The sequence below is a fragment of the Solanum pennellii genome, chromosome 11, assembly GCF_001406875.1.
Source record: "Solanum pennellii chromosome 11, SPENNV200".
Classification (NCBI taxonomy): domain Eukaryota; kingdom Viridiplantae; phylum Streptophyta; class Magnoliopsida; order Solanales; family Solanaceae; genus Solanum; species Solanum pennellii.
Window position 1 is genome coordinate 64701151 of NC_028647.1, and position 25549 is coordinate 64726699.

Consider the following 25549-nt stretch of genomic DNA (forward strand, 5'->3'; position numbering starts at 1 on the left):
ATATATAGATTCTAACATAACTTAACATAATAATTATTGACTTTAATTTTAAAATAGTCAAACTATATACATTATAAAATTATCTTGAATTACTTCTTTTTTTACTTATATAGCTATCCAACAATCAACATTCAGATTATTTTTAAGACAAATTTCAATTTCCACTAGTAAAAATAAAACTCAAACAAACCTTTGAAAGTCGGTATTGTCTCGATTTATTTTATCAAAAATAACTAATATTTTTGAAGGTTAATTTTTTTCAAGTAATGTCCTCAAATGAAATGATCATAAAACAAAGCACATATATAATTGTATAAAATGGCTATTTTTTTAAATGCTTTTTGGTTGTCTAATTAACAAAGTTTTGAGGCGAATAGAAATTCTATATTTGAATTGACAAGTAATTAAATAATTTTTTTGCATCTAACACACATAAAAATACATCTAAACAAACGTATATGAAATTAAAAAAACATACTTTTTTTTACCAAACTATAGAACCTAAACATGATTGGATTAGTGAGTCCACATAAAATTAAATACTTCCTCCGTCCCATCCAGTTTATATGGTACTTTTCGAATTTTGAGATTTAAACAAGTCAATCTTTAATCGTAAATTTTTTATAGATCTGTTAAACATTTTAAATCATTAATTATTGTGACTTATAGTACTTTTTACGTAGTTACAACTATATACATTTCATTTCAAAAAAATTAAAAATTCCATGCGTAAATTTCCGATCATAACTTAAAATATTTGACTCTTGGAAAACAAAAAGTGCCACATAAATTGAGATAAAGGAAATATTTGATTTGTCAAAAGTAAAATCTATGATATAGAGATTGTTTGATTAAATTGGTGAAATATTCTATTTAATTTTCTTTAAAAAGAGTGTCAAATCAATATTGAATCAGTAAATAACCAAAAAGAAATTCAATTATGGTGATTGAAAACAGGCTATTTACGAAATATCTATTTGTTGAATTTTAAAATAATGTCCACTAATCACTTTTCGTTGATGTCTTTGAAACCACTTTCATTAATTCAAGTTCCACAAGTAAAACTTCAAAATTTTACATCTACAATTTAAAACTTCATAATATCGATTAACTTTTGTTTACAATAATTGAAAAATGACTATTTTATAGTTGTTCTGTATTTATGATCTCTGAAAATTATTTGTTTATTATTTTTTTTATGGAATTTCTTCATAGATTTCGAATTTCACGGGCAAAATTCTATGACAATATTCAAAGTTTTGCCATGAACTATATCATTCGTGCTATTCGAAACTCTATAATTGTGGCTACATTTTAAATCAAGTGGCTATATGTGATTCTGTATTTGTGAATTCTGAAATAGCATTTACTATTATTTTTATTTCATAGATTTCAAATTTCACGAGTAAAACTTTATGACGATATCGTGAAGTTTCGTTATGAGCTTTCAGCCTTTCACTCGATGCAATTTAAAACTCTATGATAAAGACTAATTTTTTTAACGAGAGTGGTTATTTTTCACTATTAACAACTTTTATCTATATATATTGAATAGATCTTTAACTGTAATTTGAAAATATGCTATGGCCCTTCCCGCCTTTAATGTCACTGCCGCCGCCACTCCGCCGCTGCTGTCGCCGCCGCTGCAACTCCTTCAGCTCCATAGTAAAAACGCCGCCTCCGCCGCCACATACCGCAGCGATAATGACTCTACAGCTTCATGGACCTCGTTAATTGCCCGTCACTGCAAAAACGGCCGTTTAATCGAGGCTGTTGCCGAGTTCACTCGCATGAGGAATTCCGGCGTTGAGCCTAACCACATTACCTTCGTTACTCTTCTCTCCGGCTGTGCCCATTTTCCTGATCAAGCTCTGTCTTTTGGCTCTGCTCTTCACGGGTATGCTCGAAAACTCGGGTTGGATACTCAGAATGTGAAAGTGGGTACTGCTGTTATCGACATGTATTCGAAGTTTGGACTTGTGGGGCTTGCAAGATTGAGTTTTGATCATATGGGTGTTAAGAATAAGGTGACTTGGAACACGATGGTTGATGGTTACATGAGAAATGGGGATTTCAAGAACGCGGTTAAGGTGTTCGATGAAATTCCTGACAGAGATGTTATTTCCTGGACGGCTTTGGTTGGTGGATTTGTCAAGAATGGCCTTTTTGAAGAAGGTTTAGTATGGTTTCGAGAAATGCAGTTATCTGGTGTCGAGCCTGATTATGTAACGATGATCTCTGTTCTTTCAGCTTGTGCTAATTTGGGGAGTCTTGGTATAAGCCTATGGTTACACCGGTTTATCCTACGACGTGAATTTAAGGATAATGTTCGTGTTAATAACTCGTTGATCGACATGTATTGTAGGTGTGGATGTGTAGAATTGGCGTGTCAGGTGTTTCATAGAATGACTGGGAGAAGCTTGGTTTCGTGGAATTCAATCATTGTTGGATTAGCAGTCAATGGGCACGCGGTAGATGCTCTGCAATATTTCGATTTGATGCAAAATGAAGGTTTTCAACCAGATGGGGTGACCTTTACAGGAGTTCTCACGGCATGTAGCCATGCTGGTTTAGTCGAAAAAGGGCTGAAGTATTTCAAAGCAATGAAGAGAGTTCATAGGATTACTCCTAGGATTGAACACTACGGGTGTATAGTCGACCTTTACAGTCGTGCTGGAAGATTAGAAGATGCATTAGGCATTATTAAGAAAATGCCCATGAAGCCAAATGAAGTTATATTGGGGTCTATATTAGCAGCTTGTCGAAATCTTAGCGATGTAAGATTAGCTGAAAGGCTAATGCATTATATCTACGAACTGGATCCAGATGGAGATTCAAATCATGTGCTGCTTTCTAATATATATGCTGCAGTGGGAAGTTGGCGTGGAGCTAGTACCGTGAGGAAGAAAATGAAGGCGCTCGGGATTCAAAAGAGACCGGGAACTAGTTCCATTGAGATTGATGGTGTCCTTAATGAATTTGTGGCCGGAGATAGATCACATTTACATGCGGAGCAGGTTTACGCAGTGCTTGAGCATTTGTCAGGTGAGTTAAAAGTGTCTGGATATGTTGAAGATGATTTTAGTCAATTATATGAATGTGGTTGATTACTTTCGTTTTTGTTGCAACATATACATCATTATAAAGAAGAGTAATTTTTCGCTTTGGACTTAGCTGATCAAGTTACGTAGTTGAACTACATAACATACACGTTGTAAGGTTAAAAATCACGCTTTTCTACGTGAACTACAAAGGACTTGCAATAGGCTCTATACATATGTCTTGGACTCGAGTTTTTTTTGTCTCTTCTTCCTCAACTGATTCGTTAACAACCTCTCAATATTCACAAGGTAGGGATAAGTTTGCATACATACTACCCTTCCCAAACTCCACGACCCCACTTGTTGGACTACAATTTGTGTTTGTTGTTGTTGTTGTTGTTGTTCCTCAACTGACTTTGTCTCTTCTCAAAAACGTTCGTTGGATCGATGACATTGCTAGTACAGCAAAAACTTATGTTCATTCTTGAGTTTTCTTAGTACTAGTAATAAAAACGAAAACTATATACATATCAGGGAGACATGAAATCCTAATATTCCAACTTGGCTAGCCTAAAGCCTAAGCCCATACTTACATTTTCGTTTCTTTTTGTTTTTTCCTTTCTATTGGGCCAAAAACAACAAAAACAGAAAGATGAAACCATATACTACCCTTTACTAAAAACTTGAACATAGAGCTAAAACAATACTAATATTGCATGATTATGGAGTCTTAGGTTTCTTAGGACTAGCACCATTGTGATGCAATGGATCAGGACCAGCTGGAACTCCTCTTAGCTCCCAATCAGCAAACTTCTCATTGATCTTCTCTGCATGCTTGTAGTATACCTTCCCAAATGCAGCCCACTGCCTTTCTAAAACCTGCATTCACATATAGTTTTCAACGATTAGTACTTAGTCATGGAAATCTAAGCGATGATTCACTTGTACCATTGCCCATCGTGACATACAACCGAAACAACTCCTCTAGATAGCCACCCCACTCCCTTTCTCTCTTTCTACAACCTCGTGGATGATCGTAACAAAAAAAACAGGGCAGTAAAGACTCACGAATGAATAGATAGTATAAATGAATTAGACAATAGTAAAAGATAGTATGAGAATAAGATGAAAAGTTAAAAACCTTTCTGTTTAGGAGTTTCACAGGAGCAACTTCCTTTAGAGACAGACCATGAGATTCTTGAATTACTAAAAAACAGATCAGCAAGACAAAGAGAGTGAAATATTTAGCATTGATCAAAGACATTTTTTCAAGAAGCAAATGAAAAAGCAAGTTCTTGATCTAAGTGTGTAATGAAACAAAATGGATCAGTGTTAATTGAGTGCATAAGAAGTGAAGATAGTAAAAGCCAATTTATAGAACAAAAGAAAATGATGAGCCATGCAGCCATTGTTGTATATCATAAGTATACTTTTTATGATATGACAGTGCAGTTCTGAAATCCTCTACATGCTGAGGCAATACATAAAGATGAGCTCATCTCAGTAATTATCTGATTCTTTCAATTTTACTTTGCTCAAAGAAAATAGTTAAGAGGCTTTGGTTAAGAAATAATGAGATTAAATTTATCTTGTGTTTAGTTTGAGTTAACAATAACAACAACGACAATACATCAGTATAATTTCTCAAGTAGAGTTTGAGGAGGGCGAGAGACCTTATCCCCTGCCTTTATGGGGTAGATAGATTGTTTTTTGGTTCGAGTTACTTATTAGCTAAAGTCAGAATTAGTTTTATATCAACATAATACAAGATAATCGAAACACAAAAAATAACATGCAAGTAACAGAAATACGAAACACATGAAACTATGAGAATACTGCTAAGACTAGCTAAAAAACACCAAATTATGTTGTAGGATATTGAATTTCAAATATTAAATGGTTAAATTAGACACTAGAGAAAACAATATTGTACAAAAAAAAAATTATAATTAGAAAAAGGATTATATTTGGCATCAAACTGTACTTAGTGATTCTATAATGAAAGTACTATAAACCAATGATAATTAATATATTGTGACGTAGTGATCATATAATAGTTGTAGCTGTATATAAAACCCATACAACTCTCAGTTTTAGTTATGCTAATTAGATTCCCACCAAGTACTGTACTATGGGATCTCTTTCATTGTCACCTTCTCTCTCTATACTTTATCGATAACGATATATCCAGTATAATTTTACAAGTAGGATCTGGGGAAAGTAGATGTATGTAAACTTTATTTGTATATTTATAGGATAAAGAAGTCATTTTTGATAAACTCTAGGCTCAAAAAATTATTTTACGTGACAACTGACAATATTGAAAGAAATGTTAAAATTATAACTATGATAAAATTATAATAGTAATAAACGTGAATAATAGAATATTGTTTAGCGTAATATAATTCTAGCAATATGTGTTCTAGATTAGAACCATATTTTATCTATTTATGTCTATTTTAATCATCGATTTTCATGCTCTCTTTGCTAGGTTCATGTTCTAGATTAATGTCTTGTCTATTAATCTCTCTACCGTTTTAACATTTGGATTAATGCCTTCTTCACATATTCGAACTATCTCAGTTTTAATATTCACATCTTATATCCTCTTATACGACTCCGTAAATTTTCTTTCTTAATCTTGTCACTTTTCGTATGTCTATATATCTATCTAACCATTCTTATTTATGTTATCTTTATGTTGTGAAAATGAGATTTTTTTACTGACTAAATATTCAACCTCATACAACCATACAACATAGTCGAAACTCGAAACGAATTATGAAACTTATCTTTAAATTTGATCGAATAATATCACATAAATTAAAACGGAGAAAATATTTATTATTATTTTTACTGCAGTAACAAGACAGAGTGACGGCTTATTATCTGAAAATAACTGCACCTATCTTATCACAAGTAAATATTAGTAGGGATTATTTCATGCAAAAGGACACCTGCCCAACCCAATAGGAAAATTTGAGGATAAATTTTTGACATTTGAAAGTAGTACTAATAAATATATATTACTGACAATATCTTAAACAAAGTGTAATCATTACTTTAGATATGATTAATTCTCTTTATTTCTTTCGTTTTAATTTATTTATCCGATCTTTTATTCATAACATATGTTGTTTATGAGGTGTCCAATAATACATGTTTATCGGAAAAATTATAAATCAAATTTTGATTATTTTTTGATATATATATTAATGTTTGTTGGGAATTAAACACACAACACACACAAATAATCTAGAGAAAAGAGAAACGGAACACAAACGGGACACACAAGAATTTAACGTGGTTCGGTTTCCCTACTCCACGACTGTAACAGGAGGATTTTTATTTCACTTGTGCTACTGTTTTGAATTACAAATACAAGGATCATATTTATAGGAAAACCAAATAGTTAACCTAGGGTTTCAGTAATGGGTCGGGCCGGCTCACAAGCCTCCACAAAGCCCAACAATCTCCCACTTGGAGGCTTGAAGAATTTCAACTGCCATCCACTTAGAACACTTGTATCTCTAGTAATCTTTTTCAACTCTCTCCTGCTACAGCGGCCTTCTCATCAGTCAACTGAAAGGCCCGTTGAAGCTCCCCGAAGCTTCAACACATCAGTCACGGCTGAAACTGCCCTTGACTCGTCCTCGGTCCCTACCGGCTCCCACTTGAGACACGAACTGCCGGATCCTAGAACTCCCTGAGAACAAACACTCTCCATACTCAGCAAGAAATTTTCTGGAGACGTATCAACAGCTGGAATACTGGTTCTCTTGACCCACTGTCTTCTAGGAGCCTTGGCTGAAGCACGGCCGGTGCTCCCACTGCCACAAACGCCTCTGACTGGTCTTCCTGAACCTTTCCTTGCTCGTTCATCCTGAATCTGACCTGTGGCTCTGGGTTTCTTTCTTGCAAAGACAACCTTCTTCTGCCCACGAGATTCTGTGAACCGGACTTTGTTTTTCTTCTGAACTGGGACGGTCACTCCCTCAGACGGTAATCCGACAATATACAACGATCCTCTTTTTGTTCCACGAGCCATGACAAGATTGCCCCTCACGACCTTCCACTGCCCATTTCCGAACTTCACATGATGTCCCTGTTCATCCAACTGCCTAACAGAAATCAAACTTTTCGTCAAGCTTGGAACAACTCTGACATCCTTCAAGGTCCAGAAACCGACTGGCGTCTTCAGCACCATGTCACCCATGCCCGTAACATCAAGAGCTCTATCGTCTGCAAGCCTTACCTTTCCAAAGTCTCCAATAACCAGATTCTGCAATGCTTCACTGCTGTGGGTAGCGTGAAAAGAAGCACCAGAATCCATGACCCAGGAATCCACATTGCTCTCCGCGCAACAGATAAACAAATCCTCGTTGACGCTGTCTTCTGCAATGTTGACTTGTTTGTCTTTCTGGCATTGATTCCTGAAATGCCCCACCTCCTTGCAGTTCCAACATGTTACACCTGAGCCATCCCGAGCCTTTGACTGACTCCTTCTTCGGTTCCTGCTCCCACTACCTCTGTTATTTCCTCTGCCTCTGACGACGTTTAGCATATCACCTGATGATTCTCCAGAACTCCTTCTTCTGACATCCTCGCCAAGAACGAGATCACGAATCTTCTCAAAGGTGAATCCATTAGGTCCCACTGAACTGGCAACTGCTGTAACCGTTCCGGACCAACTGTCAGGCAATGATGATAACAGTAGTAAAGCTTGAACTTCATCATCGAACTTAATGCCAACTGACAAAAGTCTGGCTAAGATCGAATTCAATGAGTTGATGTGCTCGGTAACTGAACTGCCTTCCTTCATCTTTGTGTTCACCAACTCTCTAATCAGAAAAATTTTGTTTGCTGCAGATGGCTTCTCGTACATGTTAGACAAGGCTTCCAAGATGCCTTTCGCTGTCTTCTCCTTAAGAATGTTGAACGCAACATTCTTGGTCAACGAGAGTCGGATAACTGACATAGCTTTCCGATCCAAAACTGCCCACTCTGCATCAGACAATTTTCCTTGCTTGTCACCCAACACTACGTCCAAATCTTTCTGAACCAGCAAATCTTCAATCTGCATCTTCCACCAACTGAAATCTGTACCATCGAACTTCTCAATTCGGAACTTCCCATCTTCTGCCATCTCAAAGGACTTCGGCAATTCCCTTAACGGCGTCTACAGACAGCGGGCGGCGATTTGGACGATGCTCACGATCTGGACGCTCGCGGCTGGATCTGAGGCTCCTCGACGCGGCGGCCAACGGAACGGCGCGACGGACAGCACACGGACGACGGCTGTTCGCACCCTGCGCGGTTCTCCTAGCCGGCTGCTGCTTGAGGTTACCCACACGGTAACGGCGGCTACTCCTCCCTGCACACAGTTCTTCACACAAGAACCCTAGGTGACAATTTCTCACAGTTTGTGTTACAATGTTGTTGAAACCTCGCTCTGATACCAATTGTTGGGAATTAAACACACAACACACACAAATAATCTAGAGAAAAGAGAAACGGAACACAAACGGGACACACAAGAATTTAACGTGGTTCGGTTTCCCTACTCCACGACTGTAACAGGAGGATTTTTATTTCACTTGTGCTACTATTTTGAATTACAAATACAAGGATCATATTTATAGGAAAACCAAATAGTTAACCTAGGGTTTCAGTAATGGGTCGGGCCGGCTCACAAGCCTCCACAAAGCCCAACAATGTTGACATCTCGTGACACAAAATAACGAGTTGTAAAAACTCTTAATGGTCGGTTTTTCGATCTTAGCTCAAGTTTTAACTTGATTGTTTTTCTTCTTCTTCTCATTTTTAAACAGTTGATTATGTTGTATAATTTTGACACCACTCGATTTAAATTTGGTCTCTGTCATTGAATGAATATACAAGAAAGATTATTTTTTCAATTCTCAATATGAATATCGATAAAAAATAATAATAAAATTAATTATTAGCATCATATCAAGATCTATGGTTGATTGATGATATAATATATATATATATATATATATATATGATATATATATTAGTACCCTTTTGCAGCTACTTGCATTGCTGGCCTCTCTAATATAAACATCACATCAATAAGTCAAAAAAAAAACTCACAATCTGATTAATCTTTTAAAAAAAAACTTTCATAAAAATAATCTTTATTTCTTTTTAGCAATTTTTAAAAATTTAAATTGTATATAATATGTTTAAAACTACACAACTGCCTGATATTTTTTGATATAAGATTTAAAAGTTAATTTTTTTTGTGTCAAATTAAAATAAGATAAATAAATTAAAACGATCGCGTATAAAATTGGATATCCATATTTAACCAGAAAGACAGAGTAGAGACCTTTAGTTGATGCTTTGGATTAACCTTCTGAAACACTAGCCAGCTATTGGAAGGCTCTACTGTCACTTCCATTTTTATTTTTAAAATTTAAGTTTTTTTTCTTAAAAAAAATATTATTTCATTGACATCTGATATCTACGATGAAGTCTAACTAATTCAGATTTTTGCCGCATAAAGCCTTACTATCGTAGACGCTCCCTACCAAAGACTTGAATCTAATAGCTTTTATTAAGGAAGAACTATCTTCATAACAACGAAACCTAAATATCGACTAAGATGTGTCAAAATATTAAATAAAATCACGTAGAATTTAAGAAGTGTTAATACGTAATATATATATATATATATACAATGTTTAAAATCCAAGTTGTGATTAATTTGGAAGTACAAAGACTATATGCCCAAAAAGGGAAAAAAAAGAAGAAGAGAGGAACCTAGGATTGTATGTAAGTTGACATACAACTTGTAGTTTCTGTTGAACTTTAGATTCCCAAATAAATAGTAGTTGTACTATCCTTGTACCAATATGAATTGTGGAGGGATGATTCGAGTCTCTCGTATTTAATTAAAGATCTTGAATTTGAATTCTTAAATATAAAAATATTTTATTAGTAACTGTCAGTAAATACGAGCTCTCGCACCTTATAACGTGAATTTAAATTTAATCAAATCACACTATAAATATTTAAAATTTGGAAAAGGGTCTGATTTATCCCTCAACTTTGCCAATTGGAGCTGATATACCCCTCGTTATGAAAGTGACTCATATATGCCATTACCGTTATACAAATGGCTCACATATACCCCTGCCGTTATAAAATGAGCTCACATATACCTTTCATTTAACGGAAGTTAAAAAATTAATTTTATATTTATATTTTTTAATTTTAATTTTTTTTAAAAAAAATATTATGGGTATATATGATTCTTGTATGAAAGTTCAAGGTATATTTTAAATTTTTTCATACATAAATTATTTTTTGACTTCTTTTATTATAATTATTTGAGTTTCTTATTCTTATTTTTTTCTTTCATTCCTTAGTTTAAAGAAGAAAAAATTTTAACTATTTTTTTGTCTATATTGTAGTTTGATTTTTGTATTCGAAGAAAATTTTTGTCATCTACAATAAGTTTTACAAGAATATTACTGAAACATAAATAAATTTTGATTATAAAAATAATAATTCTAAATTAGTTATTGAAAAATAAAAAAGTCAAAAAAATGTTTGACGAGGATAAAATTTTACTCATATGAGATTATATTTTTTAAAAAAAAATAATAAAAAATTAGATTAAAATTATTATCTTTAACTCTCGTTAGAGGAAAAGGGTATATATGAGTCATTTGTTTATAACTAGGGATATATACAAACCATTTTCATAACAACGAATATATCAGCTCTAAATGACAAAATTGAAAGATATATCATCCCCTTTTCCCTTTAAAATTATATATATATATATATATATATGCATAAAGTTCTGGAAGAATATCCTACTTACATCATTGGAAAGATATAATGCAATTGATTCCAGCAAAAGGCAATTTCATGATTTTTCAAGCTGGCAAACACTAATATATAGAGCAAATATATAGTTTTGTTTTGTCCTGTTTAATGTTTGATATCTATATTAGCTCGATTAAATTTGGATTTGCATAAAAAAATTTCACGTTAAAGGTAATACACTCTCTAACAAAGATGGCCTTCTAATCCAAGAAGACTTGAAATCAAGAACTCTGATTAAAAATAAGTACTTACTAATTACTAGTCTATCACAACGTTTAAATAAGTAGAAAATGACAAAAATGTTGAATTTTATTGGAAAAATTACGCGGATAAGCAAACTTATATTATTTAATTTTTCATCATAGCTATAGTTTGCTATAATTACCACTCGCGACTAATATTGTACATTAATTACGTGGGCTGACTTCGAGTTTGTATAATAAGTCATGTTTGTATATGTATAATTCGCCAGGATATACAAATAAATATGTATAATATACAATTTTTTAGCCTATACACATATAGAATTAATCTCTCTCCCACTCTCTGCCCTCTCTCGCTCGCCTCTCTCCTCTCTCTCAATCTCGCTCGCCTCTCTCCTCCCTCTCCCAATCTTGCTTGCCATTTATACAAATGTATATGTATAATATACAGTTATATACATTATATACATATATAATTCACCTCTCTCCCACTCTCTGCCCTCTCTCGCTCGCCTCTCTCCTCTCTCTCCCAGTCTCGCTCGCCTCTCTCCTCCCTCTCCCAATCTCTCTTGCCATAAATACAATTACATATGTATAATATACAATTATCTAACCAATATCATATACAATTTATCTGTCTCCCACTCTTTTACCCCTCTCTCTTGCCTCTCTCCTCTCTCTCCCAGTCTCGCTTGTCTCTCTCCTCCAAATAACATGTAGCTACAAATTGTAATTATCAAACTATAGCTATAGAGAGTTATTAATTATTTTTAAGTAGCTATATGTGAAAGTTTCCCAATTTTATTTTACTTGGGACCAACCGCCTCCACCTCTTGATTATAATTAGTTGACATTCTCGATTTGTTAGTATATTTGGGACTCAAACTTGTGGTTAGAATACTGATTTTATGAAATTTAAATGTTGAAAATTAAATCATATCCATTAACATGATATTAAGAGAATTAACTTAGACATGAATTCTAAGACTTCATTTTTTCGATATCAAAATTCATTTTTCCAACAATTCTCCATATATTTCAAAAGGAGTAGAATAATAAAAAGTTATGTTGGATTTTCATAAATGAGCATAATGTATTGAATTTGGTGTTTCTTGGATTTTGAATCAAACCTAGATGACACATACTTTTACATTCACTAGCCAATTTTTATAAATTACATGAATTTTTTACTTTTTCATGAGTATTAGCCCGTGAATCTGACGCCTTGGAGTACTAAAATTTTTTTTTAAAAAAACTTTATAAAAATCTTCGTAATGATATGATGAAATATTACATATAATTTCATCATTTTGAGGCATATTTTTTACATTAGAAGCTAACTTTTAAAAATTCGTCAATCTTATAGTTTTTTTATGTATTCCTAAAAATTGGCTCATAGATACAGAAATACGCTTTATCGACTTACGAAAAAGTGGAATAGGTTGAATTAATTTTCCACCAAACTTATGTTATTATCCAAAATCTAAACCAAACTGTATACATATACATCTATATATCCTTTTTCATATTGTTTATTTATATATTTAGGCTATTGAGTTTCACACACGTTAACAGACAAATGGCAATATATTATAAATAATCGCCGCTAAAAGTTATATTAGTCACCACTAAAAAGTTATATTAGTCGCCACTAAAAGTTTTATTAGTCGCCACTAAAAGTTTTACTAGTGGCAACTAATCGTCGCAAAAAGCTATATTAGCCGCCACCTAAATGTTTTTATTAGTGACAATTACAGTCGATGCTAAAAGCTATAATCGCCGCTAAAAGTTATGAAGTCACCACAAAACTTTATTAGGTGGCAACTATTATCCCCGCTAAAAGGTATATTATTCGCCAATAAAAGTCTATATTAGTGGCAACTATTATTGCCGGTAAAAGTTATATTCATCGCCACTAAAAGTATTTATTTGTGGCGACAATAATCGCCGCTAAAAATATAGTAGTCGTCACAATCTTTATTAATCGCAACTATTATCACCGCTAAAAGTTACTGCCACTGAAATATTTATCAGTGGCAACTCTAATTGCAGCTAAAAGCTATATCAGTCGCCACTAAAAGTATTTCTTAGTGTCAACTATAATTGCCGCTAAAAGATATATCCGTCGCCACCAAACATTTTATTAGTGGCAACTACATTTGCCGCTAAATGCTATATTAGTCGCCACTAAAAGTATTTCTTAGTGTCAACACAATAAACGCAATAATAATTTTCCATGTATGGATCTGTATCAGTTGTAGGGTTGCAAAATGTTGTTGATAGAAGGGAAGCTGAGAAGGCAAAGATGAGGGAGAAGAATCATGTTGACAAGTTATCTTTGAAGTGGAGTGAAAGTATTAGTGCTGACAATTCACATACAGAAAGAGACATACTTGATGAGCTATGCCCACATAAAAACATAAAAGAAGTCGAAATCATTGGATATAGAGGGACAAACTTTCCCGATTGGGTTGCTGATCCTTTGTTTCTTAAACTGGTGAAATTGTCTCATAGAAACTGCAAGAACTGTTATTCCTTGCCAGCACTAGGACAACTCCCTTGTTTGAAATTCCTTTCTATTAAAGGGATGCATGGACTAACAGAGGTGACGGAAGAATTCTATGGTAGTTTGTCCTCCAAAAATCCTTTTAACTCTCTTGTGAAGCTTAGATTTGAAGATATGCCTGAGTGGAAGCAATGGCACCTACCAGGTAGTGGAGAGTTTCCTACACTTGAAAACCTTTTAATAGAAAATTGCCCTGAGCTCAGTTTGGAGATACCCATCCAATTTTCAAGTTTAGAAGTTGTTGGTTGTCCAGTTGTTTTTGATGATGCTCAACTGTTTAGATCCCAACTTGAAGCAATGAAGCAGATTGAGGAAATATATATATGGGATTGTAAGTCTGTTACCTCCTTTCCTTTTAGCATACTGCCAACTACCTTGAAGAGAATAGCGATATCTGGTTGCCCGAAATTGAGATTGGAGGCGCCAGTTGGTGAGATGTTTGTGGAGTATTTGAGTGTGAAGGATTGTGGTTGTGTAGATGATATATCACCTGAGTTTCTCCCAACAGCACGTGAATTGAGTATTATGGATTGCCAGAACGTTACTAGGTTTTTGGTTCCTACTGCCACTGAAACTCTCCATATTTCGAATTGTGAGAACGTTGAAAAACTATCGGTGGCATGTGGAGGAGCGGCCCAGATGACGTTACTGGATATTTATGGCTGTAAGAAGCTCAAGTGTCTTCCAGAACTCCTTCCATCTCTCAAGGAACTGCAACTGTCTGATTGTCCAGAAATAGAAGGAGAATTGCCCTTCAATTTACAAGAACTCTATATCAGTAATTGCAAGAAACTGGTGAATGGCCGAAAGGAGTGGCATTTACATAGACTCACAGAGTTATGGATCATTCATGATGGGAGTGACGAAGATATTGAACATTGGGAGTTGCCTTCCTCTATTCAGAGTCTTACCATATGCAATCTGATAACATTAAGCAGCCAACATCTCAAAAGCCTCACCTCTCTTGAATATCTAGATATTGATGGTAATTTATCTCAGATTCAGTCACAAGGCCAGCTTTCCTCCTTTTCTCACCTCACTTCGCTTCAAGCTCTACAAATCCGTAATCTCCAATCACTTGCTGAATCAGCACAGCCCTCCTCCCTCTCTCACCTGACCATCTCCGATTGCCCTAATCTCCAATCACTTGCTGAATCAGCACTGCCCTCCTCCCTCTCTCACCTGAACATCTCTGATTGCCCTAATCTCCAATCACTTGCTGAATCAGCACTGCCCTCCTCCCTCTCTCACCTGAACATCTCCGATTGCCCTAATCTCCAATCCCTTCCATCAAAAGGGATGCCCTCTTCCCTCTCTGAACTATCGATTTCCGAATGTCCATTGCTCAAACCACTACTAGAATTTGAAAAGGGGGAATACTGGCCACAAATTGCTCATATCCCCACCATACAGATCGATGGGGAATGCATGTAATGATTAAAACGAATGGCTCCCCAACTGATGTAAGCTATTCTTTTCCCTCATAAGCTTTTGATTTCACTTTGCTTTTTTGTTACTTCTTTTCATTTTTAATCATGCCGTGCTAGCTCATCATCAAACACATAGCATTATATTTAACCTCCATAGAGAATCTAAATTTTTTAAAGGATAACGATCACAAGTTTTAGGAAATAAGTGCAACTTCCATTGTCACATGTTATATAATTCTATATTTCTCATTGCTTATTGGTTTATGCTCTTACCGTGTTTTAATTCACGTCTCAATCGCCACCATGTTTAATCGAAAGTTTTTAGTTCTTGTAATCATCAACCATCCTATGTCACTAGAAATTTTGATAGGTAAAAGAGGTAGACAAAAAAAGCTAAACATCTTTTTTCTTTCGTATAGCGACCAGACAACTACATTTTGATAGGTAAGGGCTATAGATATACATTTGCAGGGTGTTAATCCAACGAGTAAGAAAATCACTGTCTTCCGATATCTTCTCTTGCATATACTTTTGCAATTTTAAGCTACATTTTGAACTCATGTGTTGTTGCCAATTTAAACATGTTTTGTGCTTAATCAGATGTGGATTTTAAAGAGCGAGTACGACAAGTCTGGTAGATTAATTGTCCGTAGGAAGTGTTTCTAAGGTGCTGCTGCTATTTTTACATCTGTTCCCGAGTTCCTTTTTAAAAAAAAATAATAATAATCTTTCCACTAAAGCTTATACGTCGTCCACAGTGAACTCAGGTCTGCTGTTATAGGCAAGTCTTTGAGATGCGGCTATCAAAGAAGGGCGATTAAAATCATTGTACCGCTGATACTATTTCATGTTTCTAGTGCAAGCTTCTTTTGTAAGTTGACAAACTCGATTTCTAAATATGTTTGGGACTCAACTAGTGGTTAGAGTACTCATTTTGTAAGATTTGTGTACAGAAAATTAAATCAAATTAGAAAGATAACTCGCAATGGTTGAATAAGCTCGAAGAAGTGGATTTGAATTTTAATCTATGTGTGTGTGTGAGAAATTTGAAGAGTTGTTTAGATTTGTTGGAATTGTATAAAGAGTTTGTCTCTATGAAGTTTGAAGACATTTGATGGAGATATGACTAGATGATTTTGAACAACAATTGCAACTGAAGATGGATATGGATATTATTTTCTTAGCAATGTGTTATATATTTTTATATTGGATGTATTGTTTTCTCGTTCAGTGTTTGCTATCCGCACCTAGAAATAGAAGTGTCTAATCCTAATCCCTAAGTCAGAGGGTCGAGAAACTCAATACCACTATTCTCAAACAACTTGGACCAGGGCCTTTGTTCTGCACTGTTACTCTGATATGAAAATAATAGTCAAAATCGGATTAAATTGTCAACTGCCCCCATTGGAAATATAGAATTGACTCTAAAGGAACTGGAATTACATCTCTTTTCCATTCAAGAACTTTTACGCATTTTCACTATCTTTTAAGACCGCAAAAAATAGACAAATTTCCTTTCTTAGAAATACATACAAGATTCGTCGCAACAAAAAGGATACATTTTCAAGAAATAAGAGATATGCCGTTTTTTGCTTACCTTAATATCAGTCATATCACTACTTTATATTCTTTTCAATTATTTTTAAGTACATTATATTATTTATTAATCATATACTGCATTTACACTATTCATTTTTGTAAAATATGTCTATTATTTGGTGGTATGTCAGTCCCCACCAAAGACTAAACTATAGGTCTTTAAATCTTTTTTTCTCCAACCACCCCCTCCAAAAAAAAAAAAAACTAAACAAAATATTTATAAAGATTACGAAAACTTATTAGTAAAAAAAAATGGTGTATGATCGAGAAAAGAGAGGAAGGAAGTCTTAACGAAGAAATGGGAAGTTTCGCAAAATTATTTTGTTGTGTCTTAAATAAGTCTGAATATTGTTAAAACATTTGATTCGTTTTGATCTTTTCAGATCTATTAAAAGGTTTTTTTGAAAAAAATAAATCAATAAACTTAATGGATTGAATCTGCATAATTAAAATTCTAAACTATTAAAAGTTACTCTAAAAATATTGCCACTATATCGAAAGGTCAGTATTAACCCCAAAAGTCTTTGCATGAACACATGTAGTTGTTATGTATCTATTGTTGTAAATAACAAATACAAATATGTTTTCGCCTAATCTGAATTAGCTTGGTAATAATTTATTATGGAGTGTTTTAGCTCTCACTATCAAGAGGACGTCATCACAACCATTCAAGCTCGAAAACTCTAATTAAATACGGAAAAACTTTTATCATTTCACTGTGGCTCTTGGTGTTATCAAATTCCCAACTTCTTGACATGTTTTCAAGTATAAAAAAATATTATGAAGACAAAAAAGTCTTGTTGTTTGCTGAAATGTCATATTCATGGAAAAGAGAAATTCTTTAATTTTTTTCCCTATAGCTGTCAGTTGTACACTGTAGAAACTATTGTTGTACCAATATTCTTGTTTGCAAATTACTCATAGAATTCAAACAGGTAAAGTAAAGTTATTAGTAATTGAAGTTAGAGACATTCATCTTCTAAAAATTCTTAAAACATCATTTTGTGTTTTGCTTTGCAGATTTCAGAAATGGAGGTTGGCTTAGCAGTTGGTGGTGCATTTCTCTCTTCAGGCCTGCAAGTTATCTTTGATAGGCTTGCACCTAAGGGAGATCTGCTCAAGATGTTCCAGAAGCATACGAAAGATGTTCGTCTTTTAAAGAAGTTGAGAATGACTTTGCTTGGTCTTCAAGCTGTGCTAAGTGATGCAGAGAATAAGCAAGCATCAAATCAATTTGTGAGAGAGTGGCTTAATGAGCTTCGAGATGCTGTGGATGGTGCTGAAAACTTGATTGAACAAGTCAATTATGAAGCTTTGAGACTTGAGGCTGAAGGTAAGCATCAAAATCTTGGAGAAACAAGCAACCAGCAAGTAAGTGAACTTAACCTGTGCTTGAGTGATGATTTCTTTCTTAATATAAAGAACAAGTTGGAATACACTATTGAAACATTGAAGGATTTGCAAGAGCAAATTGGTGACCTTGGATTAAAGGAGCATTTTGGTGCTACTAAACAAGAAACTAGAACACCTTCAACTTCTTTGGTTGATGATTCTGACATCTTTGGAAGGCAGAATGATATAGAGGAATTGATTGACCGTTTATTGTCTGAAGATGCAAGTGGAAAAAAACTGACTGTAGTTCCCATTGTTGGAATGGGCGGCGTGGGTAAGACAACACTTGCTAAAGTCGTTTACAATGATGAGAAGGTGAAGGACCATTTTGGTTTGAAAGCTTGGTTTTGTGTTTCTGAGGCATATGATGCTTTTAGAATAACAAAAGGTTTACTTCAAGAAATTGACTCATATGACTTGAAGGCTGATGAAAATCTTAATCAGCTACAAGTCAAATTAAAGGAAAGCTTAAAGGGAAAGAAGTTTCTTGTTGTTCTAGATGATGTATGGAATGACAACTACACCGAGTGGGATGAATTGAGAAATGTTTTTGTACAAGGAGATATAGGAAGTAAGATTATTGTGACGACACGTAAAGAGAGTGTTGCCTTGATGATGGGTAGTGGGGCAATCAATGTGGGGACTTTGTCTGATGAAGCCTCTTGGGATCTATTCAAACGACATTCACTAGAAAACAGGGATCCTAAAGAACATCCAGAATTTGAAGTGATTGGAAAACAAATTGCATACAAATGCAAAGGGTTGCCTTTAGCTCTAAAGGCACTTGCTGGTGCTTTACGCTGCAAATCAGAGGTGGATGAGTGGAGAGACATTTTAAGAAGTGAAATATGGGAGCTTCCAAGTTGTTTGAATGGTATATTACCAGCGTTGATGTTAAGCTACAATGATCTTCCTGCACCTTTGAAGCAATGTTTTGCTTATTGTGCAATATATCCCAAAGATTATCAATTTTGCAAAGACCAAATTATTCACCTGTGGATTGCTAATGGTCTTGTACAGCAGTTGCTTTCAGGTAACCAATACTTTCTCGAGTTGAGGTCAAGATCACTTTTCGAAAGGGTCCCAGAGTCTTCTGAATGGAATTCAGAGAAATTCTTAATGCATGACCTTGTCAATGATTTGGCCCAAATTGCATCTTCAAATCTTTGTCTAAGGTTGGAAGAGAAAAAAGGATCGCACATGTTGGAACAATGTCGGCACATGTCCTGTTTAATAGGAGAAGATGGTGACTTTGAGAAATTTAAATCACTCTTTAAATCAGAGCAGCTGAGGACATTACTTCCAATCAATATCCAGCCCTATTATAACAACAATCAGCTAAGCAAGAGGGTGCAGCTTAACATACTGCCTAGACTAAGATCCTTGAGGGTATTATCACTATCTCATTACAAGATTAAGGAGTTGCCAAATGACTTGTTTATCAAATTAAAGCTCCTCAGATTTTTGGGTATCTCTCACACGAAGATTAAAAGGTTGCCAGATTCCATTTGTGTGTTGTATAACTTGGAGACACTTCTCCTGTCATCTTGTGCAGATATTGAGGAGCTACCGCTGCAGATGGAGAAGTTGATCAACTTACATTACCTCGACATAAGCAACACTCCTCGCTTGAAGATGCCGCTACGTCTGAGCAAGTTGAAAAGCCTCCAAGTGCTAGTGGAGCCAAGTTTCTTCTAGGTGGTTCGAGAATGGAAGATTTGGGTGAAGTACATAACTTGTACGGATCTCTATCAGTTTTAGAGTTGCAACATGTGGTTGATATTAGGGAAGTTTTGAAGGCAAAGATGAGGGAGAAGAATCATGTTGACAAGTTATCATTGGAGTGGAGTGAAAGTAGTAGTGTCGACAATGCACAAACAGAAAGAGACATACTTGAGGAGCTACGCCCACATAAAAACATAAAAGAAGTCGAAATCATTGGATATAGAGGGACAAACTTTCCCGATTGGGTTGCTGATCCTTTGTTTGTTAAGCTGGTGAAATTGTCTCTTAGAAACTGCAAGAACTGTAATTCGTTGCCAGCACTAGGACAACTCCCTTGTTTGAAATTTCTTTGGATTAGAGGGATGCATGGAATAACAGAGGTGACGGAAGAATTCTATGGTAGTTTGTCGCCTTTTAACTCTCTTGTGGAGCTTAGATTTGAAGATATGCCTGAGTGGAAGCAATGGCACCTACCAGGAAGTGGAGAGTTTCCTACACTTAAAAACCTTTTAATAGAAAATTGCCCTGAGCTCAGTTTGGAGACACCGATCCAACTTTCAAGTTTAAAAAGGTTTAATGTTATTGGTTGTCCAAAGGTTGGAGTTGTTTTTTATGAAGGGATGAAACAGATTGAGGAATTTTATATTAGGGATTGTAACTCCTTACCTTTTAGCATACTGCCCAGTTCCTTGAAAGTGGAGGAATGTGATTGTATAGATGATATATCAGCTGAGTTGCTCCCAACAGCACGCAATTTGAGTATTAGGAATTGCCACAACCTTACTAGGTTTTCTATTCCTACTGCCACTGAATGTCTCTATATTCAGAAATGTGAAAAACTCTCGATGGCATGTGGAGGGACCCAGATGACGTATTTGTGTATTAGAGACTGCAAGAAGCTGAACTGGCTGCCAGAACTCCTTCCATCTCTTAAGACACTGGAACTGATTAATTGTCCAGAAATAGAGTCCTTTCCTCGAGGACGATTGCAGCAACTTGTAATCTGGAATTGCAAGAAACTGGTGAACCGACGAAAGGAGTGGCGTTTACAGACACTCCCCTGTCTCATAGAGTTACTGATCTCTCATGATGGGAGTGACGAAGATATTGAACATTGGGAGTTGCCTTGTTCTATTACAAGACTTGAGGTATCCAATCTTAAAACATTAAGCAGCCAACATCTCAAAAGCCTCACCTCTCTTCAATATCTATGTATTGAGGGTAATTTACCTCAAATTCAGTCAATGCTGGAACAAGGCCACTTTTCGCACCTCACTTCGCTTCAAACTCTACTAATCATGAATTTCCGTAATCTCCAATCACTTCCTCAATCAGCACTGCCCTCCTCCCTCTCTCAGCTGACCATATATGATTGCCCTAATCTCCAATCCCTTCCATTAAAAGGGATGCCCTCTTCCCTCTCTGAACTATCTATTTCAGAATGTCCATTGCTCACACCACTACTAGAATTTGAAAAGGGGGAATACTGGACAGAAATTGCTCAAATTCCCAGCATATACATCGATGGGGAATGCCTGTAATGATTAAAACAAATGGCTCTTTAACAAATGTAAGTTGTTCTTTCCCCTTTTTACTTTCCCTTTGCGTTCACAGTTTCTTTTTATATATACATATGTTAGAGTGGTTACAATTTTATGAAAGAATGTGTGTAATTATTACATGAGTTTTATGGTTTTGATGTTCAGATAGCTTTGGTAATTATGAAGTTTCCTTCTAATTATGTCCATTACTCAACCTCACTGACTCCTCCGAGATAGCGGAAGATCAAGGAAAATGTCGATGGTATTAATATTGATATAGATCACCGTAGAGAACTTCGCCCTGAGGTATAAATGATGATGCTTCATTTACACATTTTAAAATTTTTGATCTTATAACAGCTATAACGTGTGTCCGAGTCAATTAGATGTTACAGACTTGGCTCTTCTTTGTTTGATTTAATTCACTTTCTTCGTTTCGATCAGAAAATATTCCTCTAAAGGCATGTCGATTTTATTGTTTTACACAAATTTCTGTTTCTGTTACTTTTCCGATTTCCAATTAGTTTTATGAAATGTTTTTTTACAGTTCAATTTTTCGATGCTTCCAAGTTTCAGCAGTCCTGATTCCTGAAGTTTTGTGTGTGAGCATCGTTCTCTCCTTTGAACTGTGAATGCATTTCAAGTGTTTATACCTCTAACGAAGATATTATAACCGTTGAAGAGATCGTTGAATGGTAGAAAAATAAAGCAACGTCAGTATAGATTGTGTATAGATTGTTAATATTGATGCTGCTGCTGCTGATGTTAGTATTCACTTGGCTATTGTTAAATATGTTAAGGAATTTTACAAATTTTATAAGCTCACAAAGGTTTGCTGAATATCATATATCTCTGTTTCGATGCTGGGGTAAATTTAATGTGAAAAATAATAGTTCTGCGACTTTACTGCTGAAATATCTCACACTCAAAATGATGTTAAAAGAATTTAAATAAATAACAGAATCGAAAAATTCAAGTCCTCTTGCTATTGCTATATTATCAAAAAGATTCAAAATGTCTTTTTGCATTGTATAAGTGTTTCCTAAATACAATGCAAAATATTAAATTAATATCTGATATCATAAATTTGTTTATAAAAGAATGGGTATAAATAGTACTAATTGTAGTTTGATTATAATAGAAAACTACACCACTTCACTTTTGTCACAAGAACAAGTCAATTTTGGAGAATGGATTATGTATAATGACTAATTTTTGAGGGTTCAAAATATTTTTTTTATCTTTTTCGGACTTATTTAGGTTCTGAACTTCTTTTTAACACTATAATTATAAACTGGATAGAAATTTATCATTTTAAGCTCTTTTAATTTTGAGTCCCCCTCATTAAGAGCCCTTCCCTTCTTGCTTCAATTATTTAGTTGAATAGTCTTTTGTCTTCTTGTTTGGTGAAAAGTCTACTTGTGGAAAAGAGAAAAAAAAAAAGACAATTTTGCTTCTTCTTCTTTTAATTAGTAATTATAAAATCTAAATGTATTATTTATGCATGATTTACTTCTTTATGTTTTATTTATTTTGTCTTATATCTTTCATAAAATAAGATTATATAGATTTTTTTTATATTTTGAAATTTACGTGTATTAGTTATGTGAATTTGTAAATTGTAAACCAAACACAATATTAATTTTATACATCAATAACTTACCACTTATCCAGATATTAAACATTTTATTACTTGTAAGAAAATTTTATAATTGCATAATTCATTTTTAAACCAGCTACCAAACGATCCATAATTAGCATCAACAGGTAAAGTAAAGTTCCTTTGGTAATTGAAGATTTATCATTTTTAACTCTTTTATTTTTGAGTCTCCCCCTAATTAAGAATTTTATCCCTTTTGCTTCAATTATTGAATTGAGAAAATAATGAATAGTCATTGTCTTCTTGTTAGGTGAAAGTCTTTGTATTCTAGTTGGGGGAAAAGTTGAAAAAGAGAAACACAGATTTTTTTTTTTTTATAATCGAATTTATGCATTATTTTATCTATAATTTACTTATTTCATTTTTATGCTGCATAAAATAATATATAGATTTTTTCATATTAATCTATATATGTATTAGTCACGTGAATTTCTAAATTATAAATCAAACATCGCATTAATTAATTTTATACATACATAACTTACCTTTTAACCAACTAACAAACATGAGTATTACTTATACAGAATTCTAACACTTACATAATTCATTTCCAAACCAGCTATCAAACTATCCAAGTAAAGTAAAGTTTCTTTAGTAATTGACTAACAAGGGTTGTGGTGGAGTGAGAAGTACTCTTTATTACTTCACCAAGAGGTCTCAGGTTTGAGCCCCCTTAGATACGGAGTCGCCTTTGTTAAGAGCGTTTTACCCCTAATGTGAGAGTTGTCAGTGCGAATCCGAATTTAGTCAGGCTCACAGGCAACCGTCCAGACCTGCCTCACCCCGACCTGCATCTACCACGCTTCATTTTCATCCCTGCTTGCTATTGATTTTTATTAGGTTTGGGTGTGTAGTTAAGAGGGTTAAGATTGATTGGTGAGTAGTGACAATTGAACTTTATAAATTACTTTCGGCACAACTTGTGTTGTCTTATCACAAGCTTTAGTCCTTTTTCCACTACATTATAATAACTCAATAGTCAATGTACAGAATAGACCATATGGTTGCGAATTGATGTACTCACTCTGTTTTAATGTAAATGTGCACGAAGTTTACGAAATAAAATGAGACTTTTAAATCTTATGCTCTTATTTGAAGATATATCTTGTTAAAGAATCATATTGTGTGTTTCCTTGTTTTGATTTACAGATTTAAGAAATGGAGATACACGAGAGTGCCTCTCGTCAGTTTACAGTAGATCATTACGCAAAGTTTCTACCTGACATATCGACAGATTGCATCAATTTTACTTCCACATTTTTGTTTTTTAACCATTCTAAATTCTAGTAGTCTGGATCCACCTTGCACCAAAGTAAAGTTACCTTAATCTAAAGGAAAATCGACAGTGATTTCTGCAGCTAAGTTTAACATTGGTAGGTTTCACCGTCAAATATCAATACTGCTTTTATCTTTTCATTCTCTGCAGCAACAAGAACCTTGCAACATTTTGACTACTAGTACATCTCAACATTCATCACAAGACAATTGACTGAATCCCGTGAAAACTTGCTCTCCGCCTAATGGATACAGAACACCAATACTTTAGCTTTGTTTTTATCATTTTCCGAAAAAAGGACATCAAAAACAGCCTAGCCTCGCGCCATTTTGACTTGTACTATGCAACCTGACAGGACAATCGCAAAAGAAAAGATGTAATCACTAGTACAGCTCGACATACAACATATCCAATGTAATCCCACAAGTGGTATTTCGGGAAGATAGGATATACACAAACTAAAATTATATATATATACAGAGAGAGAGTTTAGAGTTGCACCCTTGTGCTTTGATGAAAAGTGATACTTCTGATTAAAAAAGGGACAGTTTTGATTATTATTTTTTCTATGGCTGTCCACATATATCCCCACCCAAAATAAATAAAATATCCTTCATCTTTTGCCTCAATTATATATTCCATTGAGATAAAAGACTCTTATTGTTGTATGAAAAGTCATACTCATGGGAAAGAGAAAAAAAAAAGAAAAGGATAATTTGAATTTTTTTTAATGCCTCCAACAGAGAAAAAAAAAGAAAAGGATAATTTGAATTTTTTTTAATGCCTCCAACTTTGGATATTAACAAGTAAACTCTTGAAGTTGATGTTATAACACAAACAGTTGAGGATTGCACAACACTTGTGATCATCGATTGCGAGAAGCTGGTGAATGACCGAAATATTGGTGTCTCGTAGAGAGAATTTATATGTAATCTAGCAAAAAATCTATAGAGTGAGAAGGGTGAGATAGATTTTATTTTTTTAACTAAATATGCCACTATTACAATTAATATTAGACTTATGCTAATTGTACTCAATCGTTTGAGTTGTTGCTTCAGTAAAAGGAAAAAAAGAAGAAGTTATTTCTTAGTCTGTGTTTTGTAGTTTTAGCGAACAAGCATATTGCTAAAACTACAGTATATTGTACCTTTTTCAGGACAATTATGTTATATTATATGTTAGGATGTTTATTTGGTATGTCAACATAGAAAAATTGAAACAACAACGTACCAAGTATAACCTCACGTACAAGT

The 25549-nt window shown here is 34.4% G+C and overlaps 4 protein-coding genes across 4 annotated transcripts; 3 read left to right on the forward strand and 1 right to left on the reverse strand.

Annotated features, from left to right (window-relative positions):
• Positions 1 to 1526: 1526 nt before the first annotated feature.
• On the forward strand, positions 1527 to 3300 carry LOC107003478 (pentatricopeptide repeat-containing protein At1g05750, chloroplastic). The gene has a single exon (XM_015201818.2). It carries the CDS (start codon positions 1584 to 1586, stop codon positions 3105 to 3107), a length of 1524 nt encoding a protein of 507 aa, XP_015057304.1. The 5' UTR covers positions 1527 to 1583; the 3' UTR covers positions 3108 to 3300.
• A 244-nt stretch (positions 3301 to 3544) lies between these two features.
• On the reverse strand, positions 3545 to 5406 carry LOC107004329 (protein CLAVATA 3). The gene is made up of 2 exons (XM_015202549.2): positions 4183 to 5406; positions 3545 to 3920 (listed from the first exon to the last, which is right to left on the reverse strand). The coding sequence occupies exons 1-2, from the start codon at positions 4303 to 4305 to the stop codon at positions 3762 to 3764; spliced, it is 282 nt and encodes a 93-aa protein (XP_015058035.1). The 5' UTR covers positions 4306 to 5406; the 3' UTR covers positions 3545 to 3761.
• A 7937-nt stretch (positions 5407 to 13343) lies between these two features.
• LOC107004050 (putative disease resistance protein At3g14460) lies at positions 13344 to 16133 on the forward strand. The gene is made up of 3 exons (XM_027913002.1): positions 13344 to 15136; positions 15704 to 15770; positions 15862 to 16133. The coding sequence occupies exon 1, from the start codon at positions 13344 to 13346 to the stop codon at positions 15105 to 15107; it is 1764 nt and encodes a 587-aa protein (XP_027768803.1). The 3' UTR covers positions 15108 to 15136; positions 15704 to 15770; positions 15862 to 16133.
• A 1371-nt stretch (positions 16134 to 17504) lies between these two features.
• Positions 17505 to 22200, forward strand: LOC107004051 (putative disease resistance RPP13-like protein 1). Its single transcript, XM_027913001.1, is given in 5 exon segments — positions 17505 to 17637; positions 17723 to 19769; positions 19772 to 21389; positions 21526 to 21666; positions 21908 to 22200. Coding segments are annotated over 2 exon segments (3627 nt in total). The 5' UTR covers positions 17505 to 17637; positions 17723 to 17731; the 3' UTR covers positions 21361 to 21389; positions 21526 to 21666; positions 21908 to 22200.
• The last annotated feature ends 3349 nt before the right edge of the window (positions 22201 to 25549 follow it).

Coding starts and splice junctions, on each gene's coding strand:
- LOC107003478 (XM_015201818.2), top strand. CDS start 1,584: ATGGCCCTTCCCGCCTTTAATGTCACTGCCGCCGCCACTCCGCCGCTG.
- LOC107004329 (XM_015202549.2), bottom strand. CDS start 4,305: ATGTCTTTGATCAATGCTAAATATTTCACTCTCTTTGTCTTGCTGATC. Junction 3,921..4,182: donor TGAAACTCCTAAACAGAAAG/GTTTTTAACTTT, acceptor ATGTGAATGCAG/GTTTTAGAAAGGCAGTGGGC.
- LOC107004050 (XM_027913002.1), top strand. CDS start 13,344: ATGTATGGATCTGTATCAGTTGTAGGGTTGCAAAATGTTGTTGATAGA.